The sequence below is a fragment of the Odontomachus brunneus genome, unplaced genomic scaffold (assembly GCF_010583005.1).
Source record: "Odontomachus brunneus isolate Ranch 3 - 2012 unplaced genomic scaffold, Obru_v1 Obru_scaffold_002, whole genome shotgun sequence".
NCBI classification, from domain to species: Eukaryota; Metazoa; Arthropoda; class Insecta; order Hymenoptera; family Formicidae; genus Odontomachus; species Odontomachus brunneus.
This window is the reverse complement of record NW_022639452.1, coordinates 2,396,676-2,416,736: the sequence shown is the minus strand read 5'-3', so window position 1 is coordinate 2,416,736 and position 20,061 is coordinate 2,396,676. Positions and strand designations below refer to the sequence as shown.

Here is a 20,061-nt window from a genome sequence, read left to right as displayed (position 1 = left end):
CTCCTCCTCCTCCTCCACCTTCTCCTCTTCACCGTCCGCCGTCACCCACACCTCCTCCTTTTGCTGCTCCCGACCCCCTCGCGCGCGTTCGCCGTGTCACAGCACTTTTCGAGTATTCGTGTAATCTACTCACACCGGCGACAGCACTTTGTTCGGGCATTATCGAGTACACGCCACGTATAGATAGATAGGGCCCCTTACGGAGCGGCTTCCGTGCCGTTCCCTACCTCGGAGATAATATGTCGGAGGAGACCGCGGTAGCCGCCGCGTCGTTTGAATAATAAATAAGTCGCCGACGGAGGTGGAGGTACAGATAGAGACGCGAGATACGCGGCAGGGGTGAAGGAGCGGAGTCTCGAATTTGTGACTATAACGAATTTGTGGTATAACGCGCCCTCACGTTCACATCGCGGCAAGATTGAAGTCCTCGGTATTTTCTACATAGTGCTACGTACGTCCGCGGCTGATTACCACTGCGGGCTCTTTAAAGACCCGAAAACACGCCACCCGGACATTTACAAGTAGGTCATCGAGGCGAAATCTGCGGGCGTCACCGATAACTGCGTCGAGCAGGAGAGGAAAAACAAAGCCTGGTGACCCACGCGATCGGACTTTTATCGCGAATCCATATTTAACAAGGAGAACGCAGCTCTGTATTCCTGAAATCCTGAATCAATCCACGCCCGGCCCCGAAACGCGATTCGACATAAGCCGGGACGATATTCAAGCAGAGGCGCGACTAATGAATGAGAATTTGCGCACGCGAGTTAAATTCATCTACGATTCCGTGTCGAGCGATTCTCACGGTCTCAAAGGAGAGGTTCGTTTCGCGTTCTCTCTCTTTCTCTCTTTTCCGAATTCTTCAATGTCCAGTCCGCTAATGGATCTTGCGTTATGAAGTCACATCGTTAACATGTTCATTGAGGATGAACAATGTTGGGGATACAATAAATTCATTGAAATTTTCTTTGACTCTAAAATAATCGTAAATTAATCATCAAAATAAATCAATCAATATGTATGTAATCACAAATAATTTGATCGATTAATAAAATTAATTATTAATCAGTGTATAATCAAAGTTTGATTAATAATTAATTCTATCAATCGATGAAATTGTTTTTGACTTATACGCGACGATTAATTTTAATGATTGATTTGTCAATTATTTTAGCCAAAGAACATTTTAATCAATTAATGTGCCCAACACTAGTCGTTAGGACTTGCATGGAGGCTCTCTCCTAGACTTTATATATTTTTTTGGTATGTAATTGCATAAAACACACACAAGCAGTTTGACGTAGAACAAGAAATGTTACTTTCACACACGTGTGTGACGCTGGTCTCTCGTGAGAGATCGTTGCATCACACATGTGACGCTGGTAATAAATGCAAATTCGTTAATAGCGAATGTTAAATTTGGAACAGTCGCAACACATATGGTACTTTTCAATCGCGCATCTCCTAACTCTCTCTCTCTCTCTCTCTCTCTCTGTCTCTCATTCTCTCATGCGAATGAATCGAATCCGACACAAAACCTGTGTGTGCGTCTGGCAATCCTCTGGATGCTCGCTACGGCTACGAGGGTGGAGCACGCGCGCGTCGACCCTCATGTAAATTGCTTCATACCACGAAGACTCTCGCGCGCGCTCGACGAATACGCGAAGGAACGCTCTTACAACTGCACGAGAGGAGCGATGAAAACGGCTAAAGGAGGGGGAGGGAGAGAGAGAGAGAGAGAGAGAGAGAGAGAGAGAGAGAAAGAAAGAGCCTTCTGGTTTACGACCGCGATATGACCGCGGCTCCAGACTTTATATTACTTTGCGCCATTCGGGCCAACTCTCACCCCTGCCGATCAATGCGCCGGTCTAAAACCATTCGTTTCTCCAGCGAGGAAACACCTTACGGACCGAGTCAAGTCTCAACGATTTGCTCCCCCTCGTGCCGCGTGTTAAATCAAAAGGTGGCAAGATGGATTTTCGATGTACTCGGTAAACTCTCGCCGGCGAGACGATATACCCCGTCCTTAAAGAGCCTTTCATCATTTGTAAGCTAATTCAACTCCGCCGTCCGTTTAGTCGTGCGGTTTACGCGACGAGAGGGAGAGCAAGAACGAGAGAAAGATCAGGGGGAGAGAGAGGTGACGAGCGCCAGCGAGCGATGGGCGTCGGTTCGTTAGACGTGTAAAAATAACTTACGTGTCTTCGTTCTCTCTCGCGCGCGCGCGAATAAAAATAGATCCGCGACGGATTTCCGACGAGACACGCTCGAATACATTTGCGTAACGATGCGTCGGCGGCGGCCGATGCAAAATGCATAGGGCGACACGCCCTACGCGTGGACTACCCGATGCCATCGATATCACGAACCAAAGTAAGCGGAAGCCTAAGTTAATATTTCTGCGGGCGAGATATTGCATAAACGTTGGAAAAAGAGGGCAAGAGGACGGGGGGATGGGGTCGACCGCCAATAAAACGAGGCGTTACCGCCTATCGAAAGTATGTTCCGATGACGTCCCTCGCGCGGGCGGTTCGTTCGCTTTGAAGGTCGTTAACGTGCCACCCTCCACACGCAACAATATACGTGGCGCTAAAGGCTCTCTCACTCCCAACGAACGAATGCCGTAGAATTTATTGGCATGCCAGCTGCGGCGCTCTCTCTCTTTCTCTCTCTCTCTTCCTCTTTCACACATACACTCACACGGACTTATAAATGTAAACGCAAATCTGTAACGTCCGGCGTGGTTGGTGAGGTGTGCACGGGAACGCAGTCCACCTCTACTAAAAGGGGCGCCTATCCTACTGATGCTGAAGAAGCTGAGGTGGAGAAAGGGGTGAGGTGACTGGCGATCGGATTTAAAGGGAGCCGTTGATCGACCAACAAGTGGTGGCGGCTGCTTCAAAGGATCCTTCTACCTTACTCTCTCTCTTTCTCTCTCTCTCATTTCCGTTTGCCGACTACCACCTCCCTCACACCCTCCCTCTGTCTCTTTCTCTCTTCCAACGTGTCTCATCAACAATTCCATCTCGCTCCCACCTTGATTCTCCGAGTGACAATCGGGCTTGGCTATGGTATTTTCTCCTAAAATGCCCACACCTCCATCCCAGTTGTGTCTCACCCATTAGATTAGGTGTTCAGGTCCGATGCGGGATGCCGCGTCGCAAGAAAAAGAGGTTTCCGAGGCAGCCTGGTGGAGAAGGGACGAATCTGCGGGGCGGCGGCGGCGGCACAAGAGGCAGGGGGGCAGGGGGGAAAAAGAACGAAGTCGATAGCGCGACACGACCGCTCCGGCTTAATGATGTGCCGTGCTAGCGATCCGCTTCTGCACGCCGCCGCAGCACGAGGATGCAACCGTCGAAGACGCGTCTCCGCGCGGAGCTCCGCTCTTCCACGTCGAACCGTACTCGAACCGGTCGTTTCCTCTCTACTCGACCTTCGCGGGAGCGCCCTCAGCCTCCGATGAGGCTCGCGGACACGCACAACTTGACGAGTTCTCCAAGCGAAGTCTCAAAAATTTTCCCGCCTATCTGAAGCCCTAATTAGATAATGGGCATGGTCCAGCGGGCGCTGCAAATGCTTTGTAGCGTTTTTATCTTTCTTCATTCGAATCCGAGGAATAGAAAAGAGGGAGAAACGCTGCGCAGCATTTGTAGCGGTTGTTGGACCGCATCCTAAGACTCATGAAGACAAAATGTGCGAAATATCGATGTCTAACTAACGAAAGCATGCAGTGCGACAACTTGGAAAAATTGGGAAAATCTTGGGAAAGATCCAAAACGGAGGCCGAAATGTCCGATTAATTTTCTTTATCAAATCTCTCCTTTTATCCGCGTTCTGATAAGGCAGTTCTTATCTCACGTATAACTTTCATACACGGAGGGAATTTTATAGAAAAAATAGCATCTTGAAATCAATATTCACCAGTAATTGAATCTTTATCTTTTTATTTTATATATATTATTTATATTTTGGGAATTAAAATATGCTATTAAGATATTTGCTGTTTTTCTTGATTAGACAGACTCTACTGACAGTCCACTTCTGCACTACCAAAAATATATAGTTGAATAGAAAAGAATTCATATGAAAAATAACTATAATATTCCCTCTGTGCGCAAAATATTAATATGATCGAAATTGATCGCAGATCCAAGGATTTGTATTGTCGCGCAATTAAAATCTGATCGTTGATCCCTGGTGATAACGATGTCCGTATAATCAGACACACGTCCTCGCGGAAAAAGTCCAGTGCGAGATTTCTGTGGAGTCGTCGCGGCGCGGGTGGCCCGATCGCGGTGGCAATTCACGTAAGAGTCGCTCAGGAGGGCGAGGGGGTGGCGCGTTCGCAGGTAACCATAAATTATATGCCCTTGCCATTAGCAGGGCATTTTGTGATAACGCGGGCGTACGTATATACGCAAGGCATACGCGCGCGGAGCGAGAAAGGGCAGGGGGGACGAATAGGAGGGCGTAAAAGGGTACACAACGCCAATCGCGGACTGCGCGCGGGGTCGCGGGTCCGCCTACATCTGTTGGGTCCATATAATCGTTTATACGGGCGAGCCAGCTGATGCCGGCCCCCGCCATATAACCAACTTGTATGCAAATTATATTCATGCAATGGGATCTCGTACGATTACGTTGCCGGTACCCGGGCGCGAGTTTACAGCGGCAACACGCGTATAAACCTCCGCCGGATAGATAGCCGTGTTTCCGTATGTGGGTGTAAGTGCGCCGCCGCCGCCGCCGCCACCGCACGCGCAATGTGCGGGAAGAGAGCGAGCCCCGCCGTGTGCGACGGTGTTGCGCGCGTACATACACACGCACGTGCGCGCGAAGGGTGCACCCGCGGGTGCGCGCGCGCGCGCGTGTGTGTGTGTGCGCGTCTCTTCGCACACGCATATACACACACGCGCACACAGTTTCACGCGAGCGCGCGCACAGGGAGTAGTATCTGGCCGGCGTTCAATTATGTACCGGGCCTGCCGCTTACCAGTAATTTCCCGAATACAGCGATAATCGCTGTTATTATCATGGCGCGCTCCTTCTAGTTCGCTCCGCCGCCCCCGAACCGCTGCGAAACGGCGGTACACGCCAACCAACCCCCCTTCGGCGAGCCGTCTCGCTTCCTCCCGCGTGGTTACTGTTCGCGTCGCTGTATCAGAACCGAGGATCGTCGTCTTGCGCGCTGGAGCAGCAAGAGGGCGCGTTATACGGTTTAATTGTTACAACGTTTAATTGCAATTGTAATTAGCCGCTCGCTCGTCTCTCCCTCGCACCCACCCTCGCAGATTCCTCGATCACCATTCGATGGTCTTACGCGAGTACTCGCGGATACGTCCTAATTGTCGCTTAATTATTGTCGGGCAAAGAGGGAGCGAATCGGATGGCGTTCGCCAAGAAGACAATCCGAATAATTACGCGAGCGTTCGACGTACGTGGCCGCTTTTATTCGGTTGCTACGCTCCAAACGCTCCTGTCTGATACCAACGACCGCGCGGTTGCATCGTGGTTTCGTGAGCAAAACAATGTTGCTACGTCCGCCACTATTCTCGGATGAAATTGAATTAAGTAAGCCATTAAGGGAGCTGGCTCGGCGCGCGTAATCGCGCCCGGTGAAATCGTAAAGGAAGTGCTAATTACGCGTTGCAAGAGTCTGTCTCTCTCTCTCTCTTTCCTCTCTATCGATCTCTTTCTCTCATACAGCGTGCATCTTCATCGTTCAGTGCGTTAGTCACGCGAGTGTTATCTTAACTCGCGGGAATAAATTTCGTGAGCGAAACCGGCCGACTACACAACGAACTGGCGTTTATCGCGCCACGTATTAAGGCGAATAAGCGGCGCGGTAAATTAAATCCCTCCTCCCCCTCCCGCGCACAAGCCCGAGCATCTATCTGTGAGTATCTGTCTGTGAGCGCGAGCGTTACGCATGTGTTACGCGCCATTATGTGCTGCAGTGAGAGAGAGGGTTGTAGCATAGGCGCGTGTAATACGCGCGTCGCGACGACGGATTCCCCGTCGTTGTGCAATTTCTACGATTACAACTGCACTTAACCGCGGGTACAAGCCAGCCGCGCTGATACGCGCGTCGCCGTCTACCGGAGTCTTGTAGATCGACTGGGATCCGGCCGCCGTATTATTGCGAGACTATGTACGAGCGAGTACCTGCTCTCCTCCTGCCCCTCCGTGCGGATTAATACCCAACGTTTCGAAGTGATAACACACCCCGTGGAACCCCCGCATTGTAGGACGACGTAATCGTAACGTCTCCGCTAGCTAAATCCTACTTGTAGGGAAAACGCTCTTGCGCGAATATTACACTGGTCAACAAAGTCATTTCGCGTTAGAGATGAAAGTCACCAGTTCTTACTAATTGTGACTTGCTGCATTGAAATATAGCAAACGAAATGTTCCATTGGTAGCAGTTTAAGAGGTACACCAAAATGAATTTTTATACATTTTACTTCGAAATTTACAGCATTTTTATGTTTGGCAAACCTTTACAAAAAAAGCAGTCAACATCATATATGTTGATTTTATTAACTCAAATTAGTGTTTAAAAACTGTTTCTAAATTTTTTTATTGTTATTTTCTTGTTCGGGGCGTCTGAATTATGGGAAAAATATATCAAAAGTGCTCGGGGCAAACACAAAGTTGAAGATTGTTGCTCAACGTTATCAAATATTAAGATATATGAAGATAAAAAATTAATAAATAAAGAATAATTGATATATGTAAATGATTAATAAATCTCCACTTTAACATTTGATAAAATCCAAGCAAGGGTGCCAAACATAAGCCGTAGTATCGCGGCTATTGGACATTTTCCCTTAGTCCATTGTTTGCGCGATATCGCTAAGATTCACTTCCTGATCCGGCGATAACTGAAGTAAGACGCATGTCTCGATGGCGGAATAACGATCATCGAAGGAGTTAATCACAGAGACATCGTGCGCGAACGCGTGCGAGATAACAGCTAAGATCTCTCTCTCTCTTACTCTCTCTTTCTCGATGGTGTGTTCTTAGACGAATTAAGTCGATTCTCGTCACATCCGTTTCGCGAAGACGCCCCCGCTAATGCGTCTTTGTTTCCGCAGGTATCCGCGAAGAACTAATTGGATAGAGGTCGCCAACGTAAGAGATAATGGATATTAATTACCACGCCTTACTTTCCGCGGCATTAAACATTTTCTTAAAGGACAGAGGGGACGGGGCGTAGAGGTCGACAGGGATCCACCATCCCTCATTGTTAGCCCCTTTAAAAAGACGCCGTCCCCCGTTAAGTATAATAAGTATGAAATCTGCAGCTAGCTCGCCGTGGTCCTCCTCATCCTCGTCCTCGTCGTCGTCGTCGTCGTCGTCGTTGTCGCCGTCGTCGTCGTCGTCGTCGTCGTCGTCGTCTTCGTCGTCCGCCTCGTTGTTCTCCTCTTCACTCGCACTCAACCCAGACTTCTTCCCCTGTGTGCGTTCTCCTTATAATCCATCTAAATTTTAAGAGCGGATCAGCGAATCCCCCGGAAAACTTTGCCACGGAGTTGCCGCGGTAATCCATTTAAATAATTCCCGTCGAGCCAACAGCGCGAAAGGGGTTTTCTTCCGCGTTGAGAAAGTCGATCGTCTCTCTCTCCTTTACCGCGTCACATCCAGGGTGGAGAGTCCTCTCCTTCGTGGAATTGGTACATTGAAAAGTTACGGCGACTGTGAGAGCGAGCTCCGCGGATGCGCTCCGAAAGAATTCGAGGCCGTACATCGAGGTAAAAAAAGCGTCTCTCCCGACTTTGGGCGTACTGATGTTCCTCCGCGAACATTCGCATGCCCGAACTAACCGCCCATTTTCACCATCAACGGTGTATTACAATAGAGTTCTGTATAATTAACGACACTAATTTGACGCAACAGCAACTTTGTAGTTGATTCAAAGTCTCAACTTGCTCGGGAACAAATTTATAAGACAAGAAATCAGAGGAAAATTATTTGAGGTGACATAAATGTAGCATCTATCAGTCGTATGGTAAGATTTCTTTTTATCTTCTGGAACTTTGCGGTAAATGCTTATTCGCAGCACTGTTCGTGGTAACTTTGTCGACAATATGGATTGAATTAGATTAAATTTGAATTAAAGAAAAACAAAAAATTCAACATATCTGAACGTACACACACACATTTCAGTGTCTCCCGAATGAGTTAATCTTCGCGGATTTTTAATTGAACACACGCGGATACATGATACGCGACGCAGAGAAACCCCAGAATTCATTTGTCCACGAAGACGAGGCAATATATTCGGGTGATGGCTCCGGTAGAGCTGTGCACGCAGTTCCGCGTTCTCCCTCCCCCCGACAGATCGCGCACATTCGCATACGGCGAACGAAGTTGTCAGTGGCAAAGTGCTGACGCGAGAGATCGCTGCTTGAAAGCGAGGAGGAGGCCCGGAGAAGCCTTCTCTCCCTAGAACGATTGCTCTCGCTTCTGCACGCCGTCCGAGCCGCCGATAATTCACCGGGACCTCTGGCCTTACAACGTGACATCGGCGTGAGACGCGTTCAGCCGTACCCGAATGATTAATGAAGAGATGCAAAATGTACTCCAACTAGCGTCTCCGCTTGCGTGCCAAGCTGCCCCATCGCGTACATCGCAACAAAGATTCCTTCGACGCGCTCGTCGGGATATTTATACACGGTTTAACGCCTCCGTGAGCCTCGGAGCGAAAGCCGTTTCTTTATGTGCGCGTTAGCGACCGCGTATTATTTAATGAATCAATCGTCGTTCGATTCTCTCGCCATTCTCGATCCCGAACATTGTTCGGGAAGCGAACCACGAAGAAGCTTCGCCAGGGGAGAAAAAGAAAAAAAGAGATTATTCTCTGTTCGTCACCATGATTCTTTCCAATCTCCAGATTCCAAATCTGGCTCGCAAACGAGCGCGGGGAACGAGGAGGACTCTTCGCGGTGCGCTACCCTTTGCTCCCGAGTTTCTAGCAAGGCGACGTTTCCACACGAGATTCGAGACGATCGGCCCCCAAGGCTTCGATCCCGAGCCAATCCCCGAACCTGACGGGTGGAACGGCGTCGCGCGAGATATACGTGCATTCGCGTCGGCCGAGGAACACGCTCGTTCGAGCGTCGCGACGATGCCTCGCGAGCAGGAATACCAGCCTCTTTACATGCACGCGCGTGGAAATAAGAGTGTGTCGTGGGTTAACAGCCGGGACAGTCGCATTCCGCGTCGACGACGTCGCGACAGACTGAGGAGAAGAGAGTGAAAAAAGAGAGAGAAAGAGACAGAGGAGGGGTTCGTCAACGAAAGCGGCCAAACTATTCCCGTCTGTCCTCACCATGAATCTCCTACTCGGTGTCTTTCCCGTCAACCTACCGGACCTCGGCAGACCCTGTCGAAGACTCCTCCCGGCTCTGTTTCTCACTGTGTCGCCGCGATACGTCGCGCTCGCAGTTCGAGGAGGTGAGCAACGGCGGCGATGATTTATCGGCGAGGCGTTCCTCGGAGGCGTAAGAGCGCGTCGCCGACACGCGAGAAAATACACGCACTCGAGCGCGCGCGCACATACGTCGACGCGTTATTCCGACGCGCTTTCGCTTTTCGCTCACCTCGCGACCGACCCTCGCGTCCGCTACAAAATGCAAACCGTCGCTGTGTCGGCGAGAGACGAGACACCATTGGACACGTGTTTCAGACGGCAAGGAAATGACGCGCCAAAAGGCGCGAGCCGTGAGCGGGAAAATCGCGCGACATTTTTGAGAGTATCTCGCTGCCACGCTGTCCGCGCGTTTGTCAGCTAGATAGATGTAACGCGAAAAGGGGAAAAGAGAAAGAAATGGAAAGGAAACACAGAGTCACGCGACAAAAAAAGCTCAAACACAAAGAGAAACTTTTGCCTCTGCTCGTAAGAGCAAGCGAGCGTTCCACCAATTTCACGACTGGATTCAATTGTCACTATCAAGAGAAATATAAGACCAGTGAGAGCTGTGCGTTGGGACGTTAGTGCGAACTTGTGGGAGGGTATTATAAACGCACGCGTCCAATATTTCTGTCTTTACGTGGTGAATTAAATCTTCCATGTTGAACTCGATCCTGAATCCCAATTTAGTTTTTCTTAATTCTCTCCCCTCTTAAAAATTCCAATTGTACATTTACTTTCCAAACAGAGCTTTTGATATGTAGTTTAATTATCGTTATTATTATCGTACTCTGTTTGTTCAATTTCGAGGGTGCACGTTGCAACAGCTTGACAAATAATAGCGCTCTCGAGTCCGCGAGTTCTCGTTGGCTCGCGAGAAGGTGGTTCGACGGTAAGCCACGACGGTGATCCGTGTCGTTGAGGATTTGGTGGAGCCCTGTCTCCTCGGTTTCGTGGGTGATCAGTCAGCGGTGTCATCGGTGCCGACCGAGAAACAAACAGACCTGCTCCTTGTCTTGACCGTAGGGCGAAGGTGGTGTGTCACCATAAACGAACTGTCGACGCTTTGACGAATTCTCGCGAGGGTGAAATACCGTATTACTCAAAAAAAAAAAAAAAGAAAAATGAGAGGGGCGAATTTACAGGTAACCACTTGAGCGCGTCGGGAACGAGGTAGAACACACATAAGATGAGACCGGCGACGCATATCGAAGAAGCTCGAGCAATTCTTAATCGCGCCAACTCGCTCGCGTTTCTCGCTCGAGGAAAAGGAGAGAAGTTTGCTCAGGATAGCGTTATAAGCGAGCAGTGAAGGAACAGACGCGCTGTTCGCTTCTTCTCTCTCGAGCATCGAAAGAGAGAAAGAGAGAGAGAGAGACAACGACGACGAAGGGAAAGATGGGGTGAAGGGGAAGGTTTCCGATACCGCCACTTAATGCCATGGCTCGAAATTAATTAAACTTTTGCGTTCTTCCTGGAGCTATGGCGGGAGCCGCGCGGCGTGGAAATAAAACGTTGATGACACGGCAAACCGGGTTCTACAAAGCCCAACCCCGCCGGAGGACCGGCGCGTCGCTCCTTAATGGGAAAAAGGTAAACGAATTCTCACTGTTGCGCCGCTCTAGTAAAATAAAACAGCCCGCGTCTCTCCCTTGCGTTCGGTACGAAGGGCGAGGGAAAGGATGAGGGAAGACAGGGGGAAGGAGCGAGAGGTGAGAGGACGTGGAAGAGGGAGTCGTATGATTCTGGTGGCGAAATAAAAAGAACGAGCGAGCGGGCGAGCGAACGAGAGAGAGAGAGAGAGAGAGAGAGGGAGAGAAAGACGAGGAGGACGAGACAAGGGCGAAAGTGATACACACCCCTCTTAACGCGGCCGCATACCTTGCGGAAAATTCGCCGTCGCATCAAAATTAAGCCCCACTGCGGCCATCCCGGCGTCAATTTATATTCGCGGCGACACGTCGCCGCTCATTATCACCTCGTATACCTCTTGTAATTACCAGGACATCGCTCTTGCGGCGCAAACGGTCGACTTCGTGCGGGGCCTTTATAACGCCTTTCCAGTTACTCAATAGCGTGTACGCCCGAGTCACACGGGAGTTCGAAGTGATGTATATTTATGGGTTCGTTGGAAAGGTAACGAAAGAAACGCGGCGTAAAGCGGAGTCCTTTCCGTAAATTCTCAGCCGTGTTTGCACATACACTGATTCGCGATTCGAAGAGTGCAAATTCGAAGAAGCGTCGACTTGTTGTCGACGATGTCTTGGCGACAGTAACGACAGAATTGTAAACGACGGAATTTCGAGCAATTTCAGGCGATCTCGAGTGTCGAATTATCTCCGCTCGATTTTATCGATTGCACACCGCGCCCTCGCTTACAACGATATATCATCCGCGGAATAAAATAGCGCGATTGCGCGCACGTTTCATGACGCGACATCTCATTGACGGTCGGATGCACAATCTCGCAGACGGATTTTTCTCCGCGATTCTCCATGACCGACTCCTCTTTCTCTCTCTCTCTCTCTCTCTCTCTTTCTATCTTTTTTTCCTCCTTCCCTCCATTGAATGTCTCCTTCTGAGTGCGGCTTTTGCGCTGGCGCATCCTTATCCGCCAAATTGTTCCCATTCGAGGATGAACCGCTGGCGCGTCCCTAAAAGACTCGTTCGCGCTTATAAATCTCAGCCCGCAGTGGTAGCGGCGCATAGCAAAGAGAGGAACAGAGACGAACGCGAGATATAGAAGGAGAGCGCGAGGGGGCGGAGGTTAGTGCGAGGGGGGCGCCAAAAGGGAGAGAAAGAGACGGGAGTGTGAAAGATTAGGGAGAGAAGCGAGAAGCGTCTCACAAAGCGCTTCACCCGCCTCTTTGCCGCCACAAACAACCTCTTTATGGAGTCAGCTCTGGAACCGCTTCGCGAAAGACAGAAAGAAAGAATGAACGATAGAAAGGGGGAGACTGGAGAGGAGGAGAAAGGAGAAGAGAGGAGAGATCAGAACCCGTCCTCGGAATTCCTAATTCTTCGAAACCGTTGGAGAATTCCCGAAAGGTTCCATTCAGGACCAGCGATCTCGGGCATATCATTAGCACCGTTTCCAGGTACTCCGACGGCCCGCAGGGCTCGTGTGAATGGTTTGTTCGGGTTTACTGACTCTTGTCCGCCTCTCCCTCTCTCTTTTCCCCCTGTCTTCTCCTCTCTTCCCGGCAATCTTGCTCTCACAAATCGAAATTTCGCGATCTGTACTCATCACTACACCTTCTCTCCTATCATCATCCTTTAACCTGCCTGTTCTTCCCTTTTCCGGCGTTTCTCGTAAAACTCGCACGATCTTAAACCGCTCTCTTACTTTACTGCCTAGTGGGTGATGGGGGAAAAAGAGAACGAGAAAAAAGCGCAGCACGGTGGTCGTCCGGTGGTTAGTGAAGAGGACCAAACGTACGGTTTGTGCAGCACGCGTTGCCGCTGTGTTCCACAAGCGAGGTTTCAATGCGCGGTTGTTCTCAGGTGAGCCGGCAGGTACGTACCGAATCGTCGAGGGGGATCCGACTGAATGACCAGACGAGATCCTCGTTAACCACGGCCTTGGCGCCATCCGAGATGCCCAGCTATGATATCGTGCTTGAAAATTACGTCCGAACCCGTTCTTTAACCTTTCTCGCCGAGAGTTCAAGTCGCGAGATTTGCATTTTCATTTTTATTCGCACACATCGTCGCTGCGCGCCGTGAGCTCAAGGACTGCAGTTTTATCAGTACAGAGCAAAATAATCGACGAATGGATATATTGTTTCCGGCTTTTCGCGACAATTGCGCGAATCTCTCACACCATATCGAACGACCGGACATATTTATTCCCGAAAGGTTCCATTCAGGACCAGCAATCTCGGGCATATCATTAGCACCATTTTCAGGTATATTTATAAGTATCAGATGTTCATTCAAGATACTTGAACTATTGATATAATATGGTGGTGTTAATTTCATCAAAGATTTAATTAATTCTCTTAAAGAAGAAAAGTAGATTTTACTTGTTCTTTGGAAAATTCTTGAATAAAAACCCAAAGATATCAATCTCTGTAAGTAATTCGGGTTGCTCAAAAAAGAAATCCGAGAACTAAAATTGGAATAATGATCAAACCAACTCTCTTGAATGTCAGTGATCTTTCACGAGCACACGAATATTTTTAGCGCATCCGAGAATGTTAAATGAAATTCAGTAGCTGCAGAAACACACAGAGATACACATACACGTTCCCTTCCTACTCCGCTATATATTCGACCGAGTGCGTTTCGAAATCGTTGTCCAATTCCCCGATACAGATAGCCCGAACATCCGACCGATCGATGTCGTGGGTGGTCAATAACGAGGACAGCTGTGAATGAGTCCAGTGTTCGATGACTCGTTTATGCACGTCGTTATCCGCTTACACGCAAATATCCCAATGACCCAAGGCCGTGCTCGAACAAAAACCATTTATTGTTTCCCGTGACTTCTAACTCGATTTTGCGATAGATGTCAACGCGGACAATCGACGATATACACGCGTTACAGATAGAAACGCATGTATTTTAACAGAAAAGAAATAGAAACGACAGTACTTGGTTGGAGTAATCGATCAAGGTACGTGATTCATGGGACAAAAGTTTTTTCGGCGACCACACGTGTCAGACACATGTAGAAACAATTGACACGCGACACTCGAACGTCGTTGAAAATAGTGTCGAAAGCAGTGAAGCCAAAAAAATGTAATCAACATCTCATTAAAGTTACAAGACTATCATACGTTAATCGGCAAAGAACACGAATTTCGCGCTACGAATGGTGCATCCTAATTAAACAGATCAAATTACGCCGTATCGGCAACACAATAGAGAACCGCGACGGTTGCAATCGGAGACTCCTCGATAATGACTTAAATGCGAGTCAATCGCCGTTATTAAAGTGAAAACGTGTAACGTAATTTCTGAATAATAATACGCGACCATCATCCACGGGTGCGCCAATTCACCGAACTTGCAAGTGCCGCGTCGCGTCGCGACTTGTTTCGTTATAGCGGATGGAAATGCGACGGGGTTGGCGGCGGGTTGACGAGAGCCAGGGGGAGGATGAGAGGAAGTGGAGAGCACAGAGGTGGGACACAACGTGCATGCAGGTTAATAATAATTCGCGACCGGGCCGGCGGTGTCCGGATAAGATAACAGGAAAGGCTGCTGGTAATAGGCGGTAGGTATGGTATGTATTTTGCAGCTCTACGCGCGCGCGCAAGAGAGAGAAAGAGAGACAGGGAGAAAGAGAACGTCCGACGAGGCAGTCCGAGGCACCGGAAACGAGACAGAATATGAACGAGAAGAGGAGCGGGCACGGGAGGGACGGACAGAGAGGGCGGGAGTGAGAGAGAAAGCTAGGCGTGCGCGCGGCGTAGAACATACGCTTCATTAACGGATCATCTCGTGTTAATATCTACTTTATCCCGGGGCTGACCGTATCAGCTCTGGCCAGGCGCGCGGATACCAACGGATACCAAACGCGTACCAACGGGACACGCGGCGGGCCTGCAATCTACCCCTATCTCGTCGGCGCATCATCGTTCGCCGCGCTACACCCCCGCACAGTGCCGTACCAAACCGCCGCGCCTCTTTCCTCCCCGCAGACTTTCGTCGATCGCACTCTCTCTCTCTCTTTCTCTGCAGCAGTGTGTCGCAGCGCAGCGTCCTCCTCCCTCCTTCGCCGCCCCTGCTCTATTCTTTCCGCCACCCCTTTGCCCGGTAGTGATACTACCACGCTCTCTTCATTAGCCGGCGAACGTGTCGCGTCGCGTCGACCGGACCGACAATGACCGGTTCCAACGAGGATGTTGTCTTTTGGGAAAATGTTGAAATACATGTCAAGTTTGAATCATAATACGCAAGTAGAATCACGTTAGAGTAGAACTGCCTCTCTATTGAATAATGTCGCCATTCGCGACGCTAGTTGCCAACTTTTTCATCGAACACATCAACGAGAGGTTCGATATACTTGTGGTATACGATACCTTTTCCAGCGTTCGATCCGCGACGCACCGTGGCGTGGGGACGGTTTTATCGACAATTTCCGCGAGCGTATTTTCCCTTGCCACCCCCTCCTGGGCCCTGGTGCGCTTCTCGTCGCACGACATTCGTAACCGCAGGGGCTAACGTAGGTGAATTACAAGTAATACGTGCGGCGAGAGGCGTCGCGGCGGCCAGGCGAGAGAAAAGGTGTTCGGGCGATGTGGTGGCTCTGCTCGAGGGTTACGAGCGCCGCGGGGCCACGCGCGCCCTGCGACTCGTATAACATCGTAATCGCAATGACGGTAATAACGTCTCGTAAAGTCTTTTTACATAATCAACATTATTCACAATTTAGGGGCGAATGGGCCACCGGGAACACGCGCCCGAGAAGATAGAGTCGACGATGCCGAGTAGCGGTGGTGGCGGTGGCGGTGACGACGGCGGTGGTAGTGATGGTGGCGGCGGTGGAGGTGGTGATGGTGGTGTAGGTGGTGGTAGTAGTGTGTGGCGGCGATGGGATAGCGTAGAGGAATGGCTTGTGCGGTCTCTCGAAGCACAGGATACACCCCCTCCCTCACTTCTATTCGTGCGTTCCCTGCTCGATGACGAAGTGGGCATAACCACGTGCTCGTGGAACGCTGCCACGGAGGGTGGAAGGGGTAGTTAGACAAACGAGCCCCTTGTGGGGTGTTCCAAAGGATATTCTACCAACCGACCGTATCGCGGCTGCCCGGGCATTGCTGGCAGGATATGTAATAGTATGTACGTACTCGCGTAATATTAGAGCTCCCTCGTAGTTTGTCTGCTAACAGGCAGGGTAGGGGAATGACGAGCGAGAATTACCTCCATTTACACGTTTGGTTTAGACGAGACTGTGTCAGTGCTCAATTGCCATCTTGCATCGAGATCTCGCGATAAATCCGCCCGGTTATACCCCCAGAACGTCTCGCGGGGCTCACACGCTGGTGGAACCGGTCCGGTTTAAAAAATTACCCCTATCCTCCTCGCAGAACCAACGCTTCTTGTCAAGTAATGCGGTCGATTTTTAGGACGGTTTAATCGCTACTCTTTGAATCTCGGAATTGGATCGGAACGTGAATTGCAATTATGTATGTGATTTGTACTTTCCTATCTATCATGCACGAATGATGATGCCATTTTTCAACGTTCGCTACACAATATAAGTTATTGGGCAGGAAAGATAGGAGGACGAAGGGTACCCGCGCGCCCCATAAAAGATACAGGCGTACTAACGAAATGTTTATCTTAGGGCCGTTCCGAGGCAGCCAAGAACTGAATCCAGGAAACGGGACTGGACGACACGGGGGAGAGTAGCCGGAGCTTGTAGATGGAGTAGGTTGGCTGAACTGGTAGTCAGCTGCTGTCAGTCCAGTCCATCCGTCCGTCCGGGGGTCCGTTCCAGCCAGACACAAACCCCACCGCCTTTCGAGGTCGGAGGTGGATACACGCTTTTCTACTTAGCGAAGGGGCACCCCCAAGGGGGTTGAAGGCCGAGACCCACCCTAATTGCGTCCGAGAGACCGGACAAAGCGCGACTCGTGTATGTGTGCGCGCGAGCACGGTCGAAGGCGGAGGTGGAGGCGAGAAGGTCGGTGGCGGAGGGAGGTGGGAGAGAGAGAAAGAGAGAGAGACGGTTATGTCCGGAGCCAGGCGTTCAGTTCCGGTTCCCACCTCTAGTCCGTCGGGCTACTGCCCTCTGGCGCTCGACACGGTGTACTACAAAGTTTGGCGACTGAATAAACTTGGCGGCCGACCCTCGGACAACTTGGAAAAACCAGACAACACGATGTGAAAAGGCACGGCCCGGAAATAAAGGAGCGGCACCGGACAACAGCGCGCGGCCGCGGTCTTGCCAATATTTGCAACCCTCCCTTGTGCGGGAGATAGTCTATATCGGGTATATCTGGTCGAATGTCAGAGAAATCGCACACGTATGTCGCATACTTGAGATGACGACTGATATATTCGTCCAATATATCTTCGTCGAATATAACGAATTCGCGCATAAAAAGGAAAGCTACGGACATCTTGGAAAGTCTTGAGTTCCCTTCCTCTCCCCCCAAGTAGGACCAAGTCCCACGTTCAATTTGACACATCTTTAGCGGCATCGAAACGGTAAGTTGCATCAAAAGATATGGCTTTCCGAAACACTCCTTCGTTCCCTCTCTTGCGCGAACCTCTCGAATCATTGTTTCGGCGCTTGAACCGTATCAGACCCGGAAGGCATGAAGGTGTGCCTCTACGTGAAGACAACATCTACGCGTGTCCGTGGCAGGCAGCCGCTCGTGCCTGGCGGAACGTGGATTGTGGCGTGGGTGAGCACACCAGCGCCTCCTGCAGCAAGACAAGAACTCGTTGGAGGCGGAGTTCGAGGTACGGCCTTCGCGTTCGCTCCTCCCATAAGTTGGCAAGCTGCTGGGGCAGGAACGCAGTTGAACGGCACCTATATGGATCTTGGAAGCTCACCCAGGCTGACCTGGCGCGCTCTGATGGCAAGTGCCGTAAATGTCCACCAGCACACATATTCCGCCGGCTGGAGTCGAGGCCTGCGGATCTGTCCCGTCGTCGTTCTGTGTTCTCGTGCTCATCGTTCACCCCCTAACGTGCCTTAACGTCATGAGACCAGGGAAAGTATCGCGCGCCGATCTACGCTCGCTCACCTCCACTTCGCGTCCAACAATTTACCCTAATCACGTACGCGACATTCGTCGGCACGGACATGGCTGTGGTGTTCGCGTAGAGTTCACGCAGAGGTAGCCACTCACATCGCCCCGCAGATTTGTACCGATACCGACAGCCCGTTATTTTCGCTGTCGCGTCACGGTTTACAAAACGACTACACCGAACAGCATGCATCGGTACGCGATCGATAGCGAGAAACGCACGGAAGGTACGAGAGTCCTTCGTCGCGTCACGCTCGCTGACTGATGAGGAATCGGGGAATTATCCTTTCAGTAAATCGTTTTAGAACCCCCGCAACCGTAGGAAGTGAAGATCAATAAAACACAGCGAGAGAGAGAAAAAGAACAATTTGAGGGTGGCTCCGCTTTTACAGCGACGGTGCACGTTTGACGGGTAGGAAGCGGAGGGGAAGGAGGACACAACGAAAGAAGGGTGGATGAATGGTGTGCGGCGCGCGAAAGCTGGATGGCGGAGTAGGAGGCGAGGAGGGAGAGGAGAAGGAGAGAGTAACAGCCGCGACGTTTCGTTCAATTTAAATGAAACTCGTATTAACGATGTGAAATCAGCGAATTCAATTAGGCGAGCTTTATTAATACAACATGATTAATTAAACAATAGCGTTGGGTAAAGGCAGGCAGGTGGAGGGAGGGGGGAAGAAGCGGACCAGAATAAGACGAGGGGAAGCGAGAGCAAAGGGTTACTGAGAGAGCGCGGCAGATGTTCGTGGCGTCGACCGAATTATTAAATATCGTAAGTTTGCACGCCCGTCGTCGCGAACAAGCTTCTTCTCGGTAGGTACGGCAAGGCCCTGTTTTTCCCCCCGTAGCCGGCTTACCGTAGCACTTCCGCGTCTGACGGATCGCACCCCGTGCGCGCCGGACGAGCAGCGCGAGACGGCGTGAAAGGAATCCCCTGTTTGACGAGCAGACGCGAATATATATCGTTATTGCACGTCGACTCAGCGGTACAACGGAAGACACACATTTGTTTGCTCGGGATTGTGAGTTTACGAGCGAAACGGCACCTGCCTTTGTTCTCGCCGACGGCAGCGGAGAGGCTCTCCTTCCCGGAGAGGTTCTCCTTCGGAGACTATGGGAGCGCGTATCTCGCCCTCGCGCTCTCTCCAATCTAGACGACAGGCCTAAATTTAACCGAGGAAATCCCTTCCGAAACGAGCCTTCTCAAAACTCGACTACAGATCACGGAAAGAAGAACTCGCGGATTCTGCGTTTCGTGCTACAACGCCGGGACTTTGAGAGAAGATAGCTTATGGAAGTGGTGCTTCAGCCACAACGGAGATTCGAATTAAACGCGAGGAGGGGACAAATAAGAAAAGCTAAAAAAAAAAGGAGAAACGTCTTCACTGATTTCCCTTTAACTAGGTGGAGAGCTTAAGTCTCTTTAATTGCAGCTGACTCGAGTCGGCGCGTTATCGCGACTTTAAGCTAAAATATCTTATTCCCTGTAGCTCTTCATATCGAGTTGGGCATACAAGCCGCGGCGTTCTAAGGTTTAGACGAACTTTTTCAATGAAGATTATTCCGAAGTCCGCTAACTACTCAGCGCTCTCTTGAGGGTTTGCGCCAACTTTTTTCATTCGCCTAACTTTCCCGAGAGCCTGCGCCAGCGAAGGAGAATGGAGTAGATTGGTGAGCGAGGGAACAGAAACATCGGAGACGGCTACATGTTCCGTTTACTGCCACCTTAAACCTGTGTTACGAGCGCGTCGATAGCGAACGCTATCGCGACAGTCCAGTTCGTAAGAAGCGCTTTAATTAACTAATAGCGCTTATTCGACGATTAATGAAATACCCATACGTTTGAGAAATAAATTTTATGTACATTTGCGCATTGTGCGATCGTTATACGCTTGAATCCAGCAATGGGATGGAACCAGTTGATGGGAAAATTGTTTT

General features: G+C 50.3%; 1 protein-coding gene across 1 annotated transcript in view; it reads left to right on the top strand.

Annotated features, from left to right (window-relative positions):
• Positions 1-16,790, top strand: part of LOC116841974 — a 128,284-nt gene extending 111,494 nt beyond the window's left edge. Inside the window, exon 3 of the mRNA XM_032810571.1 lies at positions 16,713-16,790. Coding sequence (XP_032666462.1) covers positions 16,713-16,739 — 27 coding nt within the window. The 3' untranslated portion in view covers positions 16,740-16,790. The remainder of the gene's footprint in view (positions 1-16,712) is intronic.
• The last annotated feature ends 3,271 nt before the right edge of the window (positions 16,791-20,061 follow it).